This window comes from Bos mutus, chromosome 4 (genome assembly GCF_027580195.1).
Source record: "Bos mutus isolate GX-2022 chromosome 4, NWIPB_WYAK_1.1, whole genome shotgun sequence".
NCBI classification, from domain to species: Eukaryota; Metazoa; Chordata; class Mammalia; order Artiodactyla; family Bovidae; genus Bos; species Bos mutus.
In genome coordinates, this window is record NC_091620.1 from 10,124,130 (window position 1) to 10,138,071 (window position 13,942).

Sequence of the window (13,942 nt, forward strand, 5' to 3'; positions counted from 1 at the left end):
GGTTGAATGTGTTAATGTAACTAAAATTTTGACATCACTGTTAACTACTACAATGATCATGATGGATTATAAAACCCAGTCTGAGACATAGCTGTGTATCTGTGGAAAATATAGTTTCCATTTGGAGATCCAGGAATCTGAACCCCAACAGTGGAGGGAGGCAGAGGGCAGAGCTTTCTCCAGAGACTGTGGGCAGGCCCCCAGCTGGTGCCTTCCTTTTACCCCCACACCCAAACTTTAGGGACCGCCCACAAGAACAGGGATGAGGGGTCACTGGGTTGAGAGTAACTGGTCTTATTAGGGCTTTCTTCCCTCTCTTGACAAAGAAGAGAATGGAAACTCTTTCCAGAAGCTCTCAGAGATACAGTGATAACTTTGAGTTTGGTGAAGTGGGAAGGAGAGCCAGGGATGAGAGACTAGAACTCTCCTTGCTTCATGTCTGTGAAAACAGGAAGCATTCTTAAAGAAAAGTATGAAAAGCACTAATACTCAAAAGATACAAAGATATCAACAGTTTGCTTATACATATATGCATACCCATGTACTTTAACAGGGTTTCCCAGTGGTGGAGTGCATGGCATCCCACTCCAGTATTCTTGCCTTGAGAATCTCGTGGGCAGAGGAGCCTAGCAGACTACAGTCCATAGGGCCACCTAGAGTCGAATATGACTGAAGCAGCTTAGCATGCATGCACGCACATTAAAAAAATATATGTAGGTAAAAATTGTCCAACCTCATGTAAATTAAAAGAAAATGAGGAGCTAGGGGCTGTCATATGCTATTGGTAGGAAGATATTGATGCAACTTTTTTAGAAAGCAATTTGGTGGCATTGCCAAAGTCCTAAAAATATATATATACTTATCTTTTGACTAATTCTGTTTTGGAAATCTGAAATCAGGAAAGAAAGTTTTTTAAAATGGAAACAACCCATGTGTCCAATACTGTGTCACCCTAAAGTTCTCAGCTGTAACAAAGAAATGGTAGACTTCTACATATGGGGGGAAAAATCTAGAAGGAAATGCTAAATGTGGTGATGCAACTATATGAGTAATTTTTTTTCAGCTTAATCTTTCTGTATAATCTGTGTATCCTATGTGAAAGTCACTTGGTTGTGTCTGACTCTTTGCAACCCCATGGACTGTATAGTCCTGGAATTCTCCAGGCCAGAATACTAGAGTGGTTAGCCTTTCCCTTCTCCATGGGATCTTCCCAGCTCAGGGATCGAACCCAGGTCTCCCGCATTGCAGGTGGATTTTTTACTAGCTGAGCCACAGGGACAGCTATGACACATGTATTAATATCCAATCACAGAAAAACAAACTATTTCTACACGTGGAAAAGAAGATTTGCCCAGCTTACCAAAATGTCCTTCGTATGCTTACTGTTATGAATGTTTTAAGACAGAATCACTGGGGAGAAAAAGTTGCAGTGCAATATTAAAATAAAATAAGGGAAAAAGTAAGGAAGAAAGGTCTGTGGATAAAGGAGATATGAGGAAGATATGAAAAAATAATCTGCTTGGACCCAAGCAAAATGTAAACGTTGTCATGTTATAGACTGTGAGACCCGTCTATATGACGTCACTTTTCTATCTTTGCACTCTCTCCCCCTCCACTCATTAAACGTGGAAACTGCCCAAAGGCACTCAGCAAAGCAAGAGAAAAAGAGCAGGGAAGAACCACCTCCGCACAGAACGTTCCACCCCTAAGGGGGACATGGATCTCTGTTACTGGAATGGGATATTTGGTCCATGTCTAGCAATCGGACTCTGACTATATCACCAGCTCTGAAGAAACTTGCTCTACAAGTCATGAGCCAGAAAAAGTCTAAATCAAATATGTATTCCCTTGGTCCTGTCTCGGCAGTCAAGTAGAGTGCCACCTTGTATAAAACGTGGGGCCCTGGAAGCCATGGCTGCTATTTTAATTTGTGATGATAAAGATCAAGCTTTCATTTTCCCGGGGCCTCAATAAACACTGATAAATTATTTATCCCACTTGGATTACATGTTCATTTCAGTGTGTCAGTGTTTAGCATGGAAGCTCATCCTAATTGTATAGTTCAAGGCATTTTTCTCTTTTCTCCTTAGGGCACCTTGTAGCACCCTTTCTCCATCTCCAAGTAGAACTGTTGCTATGCTGATTTAGTATACCCTTTGCTCCTGGGTACTATTCTGAAAGATGAATGAATTTCATTCTCTCTTTAAATATTTATGTTTCTTTATGATCTAATATATCATCGTAGTTATGGGGAATTTCTTCCCCTTAACTATGGAAAATACACCATCAGTTACCTGTCAATTTTGTTTAATAACTCAGCTTTGCAGTTCTGAGGCACTGTTCATCCGCGGCTCCTGAGGACTCTTTTAGTTTCTCAGTCCACTTCGCAGTGTCATTCTGGGATTTATAAAGGTCTTCATCGCACAGAGGATATTGAAACATTAAGGGCTTAAGTAGTATGCCCTTTATCACTTATCACACTGGAGGCTCCAGGACTAGAAATCCAGGCATCTTTGTTTTGTTGTCTGCTCCCAGCATGAAACTGCTGTCTCTGTAGAAAACCAGCCAGTATCCCTGGAAACAATTCATTGGATTTTTCAAAAGAAATCCGATTTCACTTGGTCTGGTGGGTTCAGTGTTACTTCTTAAGATAAATGATGAAAATATCAACATCATAGTACAAAGAAACTCAATTCTTTTGGTTTAATCTCAGTGAAAAGCATCACAACTCACCTACTGCTTCTGTCTCCTTCCCTAATGCTTTGAGATCCTTGGCTCAAGGAGGTGGGAATGGGTCTGTAACTATTCACTTACCAAACAGACGCTGGCTCAGAGTCTTGCCTAGCTCTAAACTTTTGAGGATCACAGTCTCTGGGATGGAGATCTTGGGGACCTGTGCTTTTCCTAAGTTCCCTAGTAACTCTACAGTTGGTGAAGCACCATTCTAGAACTTCAAGTCCCTTCTAGCTTTTTTTTTTTTAAGATTTTTTTTTTGATGTGGACCATTTTTAGAGTCTTTATTGAATTTGCTACATTGCTTCTGTTTTATGTTTTGGTGTTTTGGACCCAAAGCATGTGAAATCTTAGCTTCCTGACCAAGGATCAAACCCACATTGCAAGGTGAAGTCTTAACCCCTGGACTGCCAGGAAAGTCCTGTCTTCTAGCTTTGAAAGAACCCTGAGCTCCCAATCCTCTTTTATTCCATGTGACAAATTTAGCTTCAAACATGTGTCCTTAAACAACTGTTTCAGTGTTTTCTGAAGTAGTTCCCTAAATGGATAGCTGTCTCCCTCAACTGTGCCTCTAGGGCCTTGAGCCAAATGGCTCTCAAGTCCCTTCCTTTTTGCTAGAATTATACCTGGTCCCTTCCTAGATCATCCTGCTTTCATAGTGCCATCACATTAATCTTCCAGAAGCTTGGAATGCTGCCTCTGTTCTCAGCAGAACCTGGGACCCCAAGTGGGGCGGGCTTTATTGACGTACCTCAGTCTCAAGTTCTCTGTTGACTCAACTAACCTGATGCCAGGCTCTGTACCCTTGGCCTTTAATCCCTTTTCCCACGGCTCTCCTCTATTCAGCTGCACTCCCAGGCCAACCAGTTTGCTCTTCCCTGTCTTTGCTCATCTCTTTTCTTTTCCTTTAGTCTAGAATTTCTTTCCTGGAAGCCCCACCTGACAGCATCCTACCCCATAGGAAGTCTTCCTTGGTCCCTCACGTCCCAGCAATATGCCTGGTTCCTCCTTCCTCTGCTGTCAGTTCATAGCATTGAGACCTCACTCAGGGCACTCGGAGCATCATGTCTGTGTCCTTGAAGAAGAGTACTGGACTTAGAGTCCAAAACCTGAGTTTATCCTGGCACAGTCACAGATGTCTCTGTGACACTGGGCATGTCCTGTCATATCCCTGGGCTTCAGTTTTCTTATCTGAGGAAAGGCAGTAATAGCTCCCTAGGTATTGCGAGTGTTACATGACCCAGTACATGGAAATTAACTTTGCCAGCAGTTTTCTCTGCTTTTCATTACCTTCTCCTACCTGTCTCTGAGCTATTTAAGGAAAGGGACTGTGTTTTGCTCATCATTATATACTACTATTTTTATTGCTACATTACTATTAATGTATTATTATAGATCTGTTTCCAGTAATAATAGTTAATGTTTATGGAGCAGGTAAAATTGTGTCAGGCACCATTCTAAGTACTTTATATGGATTAACTGATTCTTCCAGTGACCCTAAGAGGTACTATCGCCTCAAGAGGTACTCTTATTATCCCATTTTATGGAGAAAGCCATATATTTCACAGAGCTTCCAATGAATATGTTGATGAATGAGGGGCTGAATGAAACAGAAACTACTAGCAATGTCTGCTGGATGGTTCTCTCTCTTACTTCTGTATCCCAACTTTTCTCTCTTTTTTATATCCTGAGGCAAATGCAAAATTAGGAGAGTCTTGAGTGATCTGAGACCCTGATGAGAGGTCTCTCTGGGTCTGTATTTAGACTTCTCGTGAAGTGAGTTCCAGGATGACAGATGTCATAGCTGTCTTATTCTCCATCATAGTCATGGGACCTGGAACAACATCAGCGTGGGTGCTAAGTCACTTCAGTTATGTCTAACTCTTTGTGACCCCTTGGACAACAGCCCACTGGGCTCCTCTGTCCATGGGATTCTCCAAGTAATAATGCTGGAGTAGGTTGCCATGCCCTCCTCCGGGGATCTTCCCAACCTAGGGATCAAACCCATGTCTCCTGAATCTCCTGCACTGCAGGCGGATTCTTGACTGCTGAGCCACTGAGGAAGCCTGGAACAACATCCAGTGATAAGTAAATGTTTATTGAATAGGTAAATGCGGTAGCTTCTGAACAGCACATTCATTACCACTGAAACCGTGTAGACTGCTGACCATGCAGCCAATGAACCCCGCTGTGTCTTGCTTCCCCAGGCAGTACTACGAGATGCTGTACAACACGGCCGACGAGCTCCTGAATCTGGTGGTGGACCAGGGCGTGAAGTACACAGAGCTGGAGTACATTCACGCCCTGACCTTGCTGCACCGCAGCCAGACGGGGGTGGGAGACCAGACCACCCAGAACATGCGGCTGCAGCGGCTCAAGGAGATCATCTGCGAGCAGGCAGCCATCAAGCAAGCCACCAAGGATAAGAAAATAACTACAGTGTGAACAGGGTGCATGGCGGGAAGGGGCCAGGGGATGGGTCACTTTTGTTTCCTCAGTCACAGTCCCTTCTTTGGTATGTTAGTTGCTATGTTCTGAGCTGACTGAGTTTTCTCCACACTGAAGCTTGGGTGGAAAGAAGGCGTAAGGCTTCTTTTCTTTTTCTTTTTGGCTTTTCTATAAATGCTAAAGGGACTTCACAGTACCTATTTGGGTTGGACATTTACTTTGATGTGGTCAGCTTCAGAGGGTCTAGGGTGCGATGGGGAGGAAGGTTGTAAGCAGTAAAAATGAATGCATGAGTGACTAACACCCAGCAATCTTTGGTAAGTAGATTGTTACCTAAGTTCTAGTCCCTTCCTAAAACTGCTCAGTGGGGTTCTATTACATAGGCAGTAGGATTTTTATTCTCTTGACCTTGTCAGTTTACTGTTCTACAAAATAAGTGTGTGTGCATTGCTTTCTGTCTCTATTACCAATGGCTTCTCAGCTAGTTGTACTTTTCAACCAGTTTTCCTAACCAAACAGGACCTCTTTGCCTCTTCAAGTCTTAGGGGATAAAGTCCTTTTATCTCAATCCTTGGGAGAGTTTTGTATGCAGTACCCTGGACCCAAGTATCTGTTGGTTTGATGCATTTTTGTTTCTATTTCTGCTGTATTAAAACCAAGCAACACCAAATTAATGACAAAAACTGAAGAATGAAAGGTGATTCAACTCTTCTTGATTTTTTTTTTTTTTTCCTCCACTCACCAAGAGAAAATGATGGTTAGAGAACTTTTAATCTCACTTGACACCTTGCCTGGGTGTTATTCTTTTTTTTTCTAATATAAATTTATTTATTTTAATTGGAGGCTAATTACTTTACAATATTGTATTGGTGTTGCCGTATATTGACATGAATCCGCCACGGGTGTACATGTGTTTCCTGTCCTGAACCCGTTAGTTATTCTTAAATGCTCAGTCTCCATGGGAGCCCCTAGGACTTCCTCATCTTAGACGGTAGCTCCAGCTGCCAGCCGAGTGCAAGGAAGCTGGTACAGCCATGACCTTCCTCCTCTGTGCATCCCCCAGCCGAGGCTGTTTCTACAGGGCTTTCAGCTGGGGTTGGAGCCCGCTGCTTCCCGCATGCTTGCCTCCCCTCTGTCCCCACCTCTCTAAGTGCCCTTGCCACCTATGGCTGATATGTCACAGAAGAAAGTGATGCACTGACTGGGACACAACTGGAAAACATGTGGCAAAGAAAGCAGAAAGGACTTGGACTACATGAGGTCAGAATTTTACACCTGTTTGTACAACTTAGGTCTTGGTGGGAAAAGCAGAAAATTAAAAAAAAAAATGCTTTGAGAAGCTTAAATGTTGCGTCTCGTTTTTCTTGTATTTATTCCTCAAACATGCCCTGAGACCCTAATATGCGCCAAACACTGCGGGGCACAGATTCACAGTATTGAGGGCTCCCGTATTACCTACCTAGAAGACAGAAGAACAGAAGCTGGACTCTAACCAAAATCCTAAGAGATGTACACTCAGGGCTGAGTTCGAAATCAGGCCAGTGGGGCGGCTGTGAAGGGAACTCAGCAGGCAACTGGAGCATGATCTTCTAGGAGAGTCTGTGGAAGGAATACTGTAAATCTCTGTAGCTTCAGAGGCCCAACAAGGAAGAAGTTGAATCTACATGGGAGATGATCGTGCAAGAAGGTACTGTCCCTAAACAACATCATTGGAGTAGTCTCCCTGAGAGTAGGGGTGAGGGGAGGGAGAGAGGGGAGTCAGAGCTAATTGCTGTGGTTTGGAAGCCTCCTCTTGGTGGCTGTGACCTGCCCTCAGCGCTTCTGTGTCCTCCCTTTCTTCCCCTTCCTGTCCACTCTGGACAAAGAGCCCTGGAGTGGTGACAAGGAGACCAGAAGAGCCAGGGTAGGATGGGGGAGTGCTTAGAATCCTTTAATTGGATGCGGAAAGGGACACGGGTTTGGACAGAGAAAACAGCCAAGAACTTTGAGAACCGACAGACAAATAGCAAATGAACTGTTTCGGGGGAGCATTTAGAAAAGCGAAATCTCTGCTTTGCTTGCAATAATGATAGGCTTGAAAAATGTCAGTTCTGCACATAAAAAGCAGTCTGTGATTCTTTGTCCCAAATCACTATTCAGGATGGTCCATCAGTCATTATTCTTTAAGAGATCAAGAATAGCTACTCAGTGGTGATCCCGTGGATGCAGATGGAGCTGGTACAGCCACCCGAAGACCTGCCTCCATCTGGAACACAGTGAAGGTTTCTACTTGTTATGGTCCTAGTTTGGGGATATTTTGTGAGCCTGCTTTTGTGCTGTTCACAGCTGTGATCAGAAATCACTAGAGAGAGCCAGAGTCTCCCAAAGGCAAGGTCCAGCATCCACTCACACTGATATGCAGCCACAGGAGTTCGTTTCCAGCCTTGAAAACCACAATAAAATAGACCTCCTAGAAAGGGCATTAAAACAAAGCAAACTACCATCTTGCTCTTCTACAAAGTGACAGATGGAATGGACACATGTGGGATACTATCTGTACCACTGTCAGCACCATGGAAAAGGCTCATGAGGAAGGGTCTGAAGGTGGACAACAGACAAGAGCCCAAGGAAGGAGGGCTGGGAGGTGAGATCCAGCCCAGTCATCAGAGAACCAACTCCGTAAGCCAGAGCAGCTCTAGGGAGAGTTTCCTTCTATTATCGTCACTGGCATCTGCCCTCTGGCACTTAACATGCTGTCCCACAACCATGCTGTCAATACTACGATCTTTCAGGTCTTAGAAGATGCTAAGTGGAATCTCTCCCAACTCAGCCTCCCTTAAAATAAATTTTTTGAATAAGAAGTACTCATTCAGAGCATAGGTTCCTTTGAACCTTGATAGATTTTGGTCAGTTGTATTCTCAGAACTGCTGACAATGGTTTCTTCTGGGGTGTTTTGTTACTTTTGATTATCTTATTATCACTTGTGATTGCACCTCTTAATTTATAAGCAGTACTCTGGATAATGCTGTGCTGTTCACCCCATGAGCACTCATTTATACCTGCACTATGGTTACGATTTATCTCAGGGCTTTTCCTCCTTGTACAGTGTTTTTATTCCTGCTTCACAAATGGTTTTTTAGTCTTACTGCCCAAGTAGAACTTTTCCCTCTCACAGCTGGTTACATGTCTGCTGGTTAGATAAGGAACAAGGATATAGGTTCCTCGTGAAGCCCTTGGCTGAAGAGGACCCCTGCTTCCAGGCTGTGAAGGACAAGTTCATTTCTGAGTAGGTGAATCAGCTCAAATTCAGTGGTAAGACCAGACCTAAGTTCCCACAGCTCATACCCTTGAGACGGGCAGGCATGTGGAATCCAGCAGGGACCCTCCAGCTGGAATCACTACCCTGGGCACAGTGACCTCACCTGTAGAAGCTCCAGCCTCTCTCCAGAACATCATTTTTGCCTGAATGTTTTCTTAGCCTGATAGTCATTAATTTGTGTTTCAAATAGCTTGGGAAGAAAACCTCAAAAACAGCCAAGTTGACTGGCAACCAAAGCCTGATCGTTCTTACTGTCAAGTCATATCCATGAAAGTCTTAGTGCTAAGGTGTTCACTGTCAGTCAAAAAAGATATGATTGCCTGTTATAGCAATAACAAATCCTGATATGGAATAATGTAATGGCAAGCAAAAGAGACAGTCCCTGTGACATGGAGCGGGTACCTGCACTCACATCTTCCCCTCCCCAGACTCCATATTTCCCAGGGCTGCCCTTTCATCCAGTAGGACTGAGGACTGAAATCTTCAGCCTAACCCTCTGCTACTCTGAGCTGTGCTCTTCTGGAAGCCAGTACTATGTCTCACTAGTCTCTCTTTCCTCCTTAACTGGGGCAAAGAGCCTGGAAGTTGATGGAACAAGTGAATTCCTGCTCCACAGCCTCTATGAATGTACCAAGGCCATTGTGTTCAAGATTCTTGCTCTGAGACATAGTGTGGCTGCTTCCCCAGGACCAGGGCATAGAAATTTCATAGTAAACAACAGAGGATAACCAGGGTCCCACCAGCCCAAGCTAGACTCACTCCAGTGGAGTCAAACATGATAAAGACCGCCAGCCAAGTAGCCATCTTTCTAGCAGAATGTGAAAAGGAGCTATAATACACACACGTGAGAACAATTGTCTTAACGTGGCAAGGATGGAAAACAAATCGAGCATAATTTGGAGGGAGGGTAATGAGGTACAAGAACAAGAAAACAAAGAATAACTGGGCTCAGCAAAGGTCCTGACTCTGTCCTAATTAGGCACAGTTGTCCTAAGAAATACATAATTAATAAGCGGATGACCAGATGTGAAATACGGAGATTCTTCCTGAGGTGGAAGTTGTACTGAAGTGAACACAGCTGGAGGTGTTTGTCCTGATTTGGCGGCAGCTCAAGGCCTGCCTGGAGTTTTGAGGCAGTGTGGAGGGAGGCCCACCACAGCTCTACACCTGAAAACAACATATCCTCTTCCAGCTGGGCTGGGGTGTGATGAGAGAGCTACTTACCAAGTGTAATGAGATGCAGAAGCCCCTGGACTTGAGCTGGAAATTTCTTTCAAAGTGAAATGTGCCCGATTTGAGGACTCGCTTTCCCGTACCTGGGCCACAGCCTTATGTCTGTAATTAAAAATATCACCAGGGCGTTCACACACCTGGAGCGGGCGTCTCTGGGAACCCGAGAATGCGGTGACCTGCAAACGTTGCACGTGCACTTTTTTTCATGTATGTACAGTTTATTTATGTACATAGAACTGAAAAGAAATAAAAGTCAGGTGCTGTTGGGTGAGTGTAGTTCCCATTATGTTCAAACTCATTTAGAAACGTGACCTCGGCTTCCTGCTGACTTCGAAAATAGATACTCTAGGAGGAGAAAAATTGGCAATCTTCTCATCCCAAACATTTAATTTCCTACCAGGCTGAGTTTTCTTTCACAAGGATTTATTTACTGTGAGAGAGCAGGAAGCTCTTGGTACCTGTTTTTTGTTACTGTTTTTATTTTATGATTGTTATTGTTATTTTAGATAATAATAACACCTATTGAATGACAATTACTGAATAATACTTATTGGAAGTTGAATATGTGTCAGGTGCTACACTCAATGAATTAACATTTTTCCACTTAATCCTTGCAGTAATCCTATGAGACAGGTGTTAGAATCATTCCCACCCAGGCCCACCCCCACCCCTTACAGAGGGAAGGAAACAGAGGCTCAGATTAAGGACTTGACCCCAGACAGATGCTGATGCCAGAGTCCGTGTTTGAAATCCCCTCTGTTCTCTATCATGAGCCAAAACCCCTCATCCCGTGAAGCAAAGGGAGGGTACCTCACCTGCTGTATTTGAGTTCCAAGTGACATTTTCTGGTAGTTTGACCCCTCCATTTGCTCTGCCCTCTCCTGTGGCCCCCAGAGGGAACCATTCTTGAATTTGGAGTTACCTGGCTCTCTCCTCTGCTTCTCCTCAGCCCCCAACTGCCCGAGCCCACCCCTGTGGCCAGTACATCAGCATAACTCTTGGAAACCAAAACCTTGGGCTCAGAGGCTGAGCCCAGCCAGCTGGAGACTTAAGAGGACCCACACTTCAGCTAAGTGATGGAGTGACCAGGAGGGTGAGAGCGAAATGCTTAGGTTTTAAAATCTGCTCTGCCTTGGCACAGAAGATCATCTCAGCCTTTTACAACTGGTTTGCTGTTGTACAAGTTGTTAAATGCCCTAAGCCTCAGTTTCCTCATCTGTGAAATGGGATGATGATAATAATATAAAAGAGGGTGTTCAGTGCCTGGCACATAATAAGTATTATATATATATATATGACTAATAATAGGCTAATAATATATCTTGTCTGTTTCTGTGGGGTGCTGTTGACCCAATATCTAGAAAACCTGCCCTTTTGATATGACATATGAGTACAGCTATCCTGACCAGCCCTGTTGTTAGAAAAGCCTAGGTTTTGCCAGGTGGAACCCAGGACTTGGAATCCTGAAGCCTCCCACCCCCAGCCCTACCCCGACCCCACACCCCCGACTCCTGATTTTATTACTTCACTGTTTCAGCCCCTTTTCCCACAGAGGACAACTGCCCTTGGTGTCTGGTTCTCACACTTGCTTCCTTTTTAGCTGTTAGTGAGTTTGCATCTCATTGTCTGCCAATGTATTATGCACATCTCATTAAAGTCTGAAGGCTCCAGTACCCTTTAGGGACCAGACCTTAACAGACAAAGTGGCCTCTGCCTGGGCTTTGACTTTGCTGTCAGTCTTCCCACCTGTGCTGAGGAATATCTGATCCTGGATCTCCAAATTCAGATTGCTCTGTGAAATTGAGGTAAGGAAAGTGTCACTTTTTAAAAAATTTTGTCAATCGAATCTAACTCTGAGCTCTCACTTACCATTCTGAGCAGAAGTCCGAGTTCATTCATTTTCTGTGGTTTCTTCCTGGAGGAGGGGGTGGGGAGGGGAGGCGTCCCTGAGGACAACATGCTCATCCATGTGTCCTGATCTCTTCGTCGCCTCTGCCGTGGATAGCCAGCTGCCCTCAGGTGCTGCAGCTCTGGGTGCGGAGGTCCTCTCCAGTGTTGCCAGGCATCAGTGACCAGCCTCCAGAGGTGACCCCTTTCCCAGTCATCCCCACCCAAGGTCCTGCCTGCTGGGAGGCACTGAGTGGGGTGTGGGTGGGAACCTCCATGGAATCTATGGCCCCTGTCTCTCTTTTGAACTTTGAGGGTCTCAACACTCTAGGTTGGATAGTTCTCCCCTCTTCCTTCCAAATGCCAAAATCTCTACTCCTTTCTGCCACTGGGGATCCAAGGTCCTTTCCCAAAGTCTAGACCTTTCAAAAAACTTGAAAGGGACTCCTCTCCTTCCCCTCTTCTCTTCTGCCTCTCTGGGCTCCAGGAGCAGTCCCCAGGAAACCTCCCTATTGGGCAGCAGAGGGAGGGGGTGTTTACTCTAATTGGGGGTGAGCAGATGACATCAATCAGTTTCTCAGTAGGGGCTTCCCAGGTGGCACAGTAAAGAATCCACCTCCCAATGCAGGAGACATAGGAGACATGGGTTCGATCCCTGGAGGGGGGAAGATTCCCTGGAGGAAGAAATGGCAACCCACTCCAGTATTCTTGCCTGGGAAATCCCATGGACAGAGAAGCCTGGCAGGCCACAGTCCATGGGGTCACAAAGAGTCGACACCACTGAACAACTAAGCATGCATGCCATTTCTCAGTAATTCACCCTGTTGTGGACTCATAAGACCTGGAGAGCTTTTGTTCCAACCATCTATACCTTCTAAGGCAGTCAGGGGAGGAGTTCCAAGAGAACAGAATGGGGACACACAGTGCCTGAGGCAGGACTAGCACCTAGGTCTCTTGACTTAAATCCAGGGAGGCTGCATTAAGAGCCCAAAGGTGCCCCACTCTATTAGGCTGCCAAGTGTAGAAGCAGAAGGCAAAGACCTGACTTCAAAGACGTGACTCACATGGAAAGAACCAGGCAACAGACATGGATCAGCTATGGAAAACTGCCAGCCCATGTGGTGCTAAAAGTTCATGGTGTGGTTTAGACTAAATACTTCAAGAATTCAGAAAAAAAGAATTATAGGCTACTATTAGCTGGATACAGCTTCATGGAGAGGTAGGAACTGGACTATGATCTTGAAGAAAATGTGGAGCCAAAATCATAATAGGGGGACTTGAGATGAAAGGCTGCTGCTACTGCTAAGTCGCTTCAGTTGTGTCCGACTCTGTGTGACCCCATAGACGGCAGCCCACCAGGCTCCCCCGTCCCTGGGATTCTCCAGGCAAGAACACTGGAGTAGGTTGCCATTTCCTTCTCCAATGCATGAAAGTGAAAGTGAAGTCGCTCAGTTGCGTCCGACTCTTAGCAACCCCGTGGACTGCAGCCTACCAGGCTCCTCCATCCATGGGATTTTCCAGGCAAGAGTACTGGAGTGGGGTGCCATTGCCTTCTCCGGAGATGAAAGGCTGCATATTGACAAATGTTGCTGTTTAGAAGGAAGCAAAGGAAATTAAGCAAAAAAGAAAACCTTCAGAAATATAAGAAGGATCAGCATGAAAACTAGTCAAAAGGGAACACCAGTCAGGGAGGAGGCCCAGCACATTGAATGTTTTTTCATTTGTTCTAAACCTTGCTGGGAGTCAGTGGATATGTGGGATCTTTGAATCTCCTAGGATTACATGGATGCAGCATTTGGGGGGTTGGTTTGGTAGTGCATTATAAGAAATAAAAGTCAGATTTTTAAATCAGGGTCTCCATATGTCCTGTTTTTCACCCTCCAGAAATGTGGTAGGATAGCATTTCCTGGCTCCTTTGTGTTTGGCTGAAACCATGTGATTAGGTGGCCAATGAATTGTAAGAGGTATGTCACTTCCCAGCCAAAGCATTTAATTGCCTTTGTACAACCCTCCACAGCACTGCCCACTCTGCCCCATCCAGCAGTGTTCCAGATAGTGAACACTCAGTGTGCTTGGGTCCCACAGGGAGGAAGATGCAGAGCTCCAGTTGACCTGCAGGGGACATGTGATGTAAGCATGAAATGAATCTTGGTTGTTTTAAGCCACTGAAATTGAGGGGGTAGGGGCGGTGTTTGTTACTGCAGCAGAACCTTGCATGTCCTGACTAATGCACAGAACAAAGATGAGAAGGGGAAGACCAAGGGAATTTTAATGAAGGTTGAAGTATTACATCAAAGAGAATTATTTGAGTGTAGTGATGGGAACAAGAGGTAAATTTGGAG

At 44.9% G+C, this 13,942-nt stretch overlaps 1 protein-coding gene across 1 annotated transcript in view; it reads left to right on the forward strand.

The window, feature by feature from the left end:
• The window catches only part of EXOC4 (exocyst complex component 4), an 803,152-nt gene extending 797,159 nt beyond the window's left edge, over positions 1-5,993 (forward strand). Inside the window, exon 18 of the mRNA XM_070369027.1 lies at positions 4,941-5,993. Within this exon, the coding sequence (XP_070225128.1) occupies positions 4,941-5,178 (238 nt within the window). The 3' untranslated portion in view covers positions 5,179-5,993. The remainder of the gene's footprint in view (positions 1-4,940) is intronic.
• Positions 5,994-13,942: the final 7,949 nt, after the last annotated feature.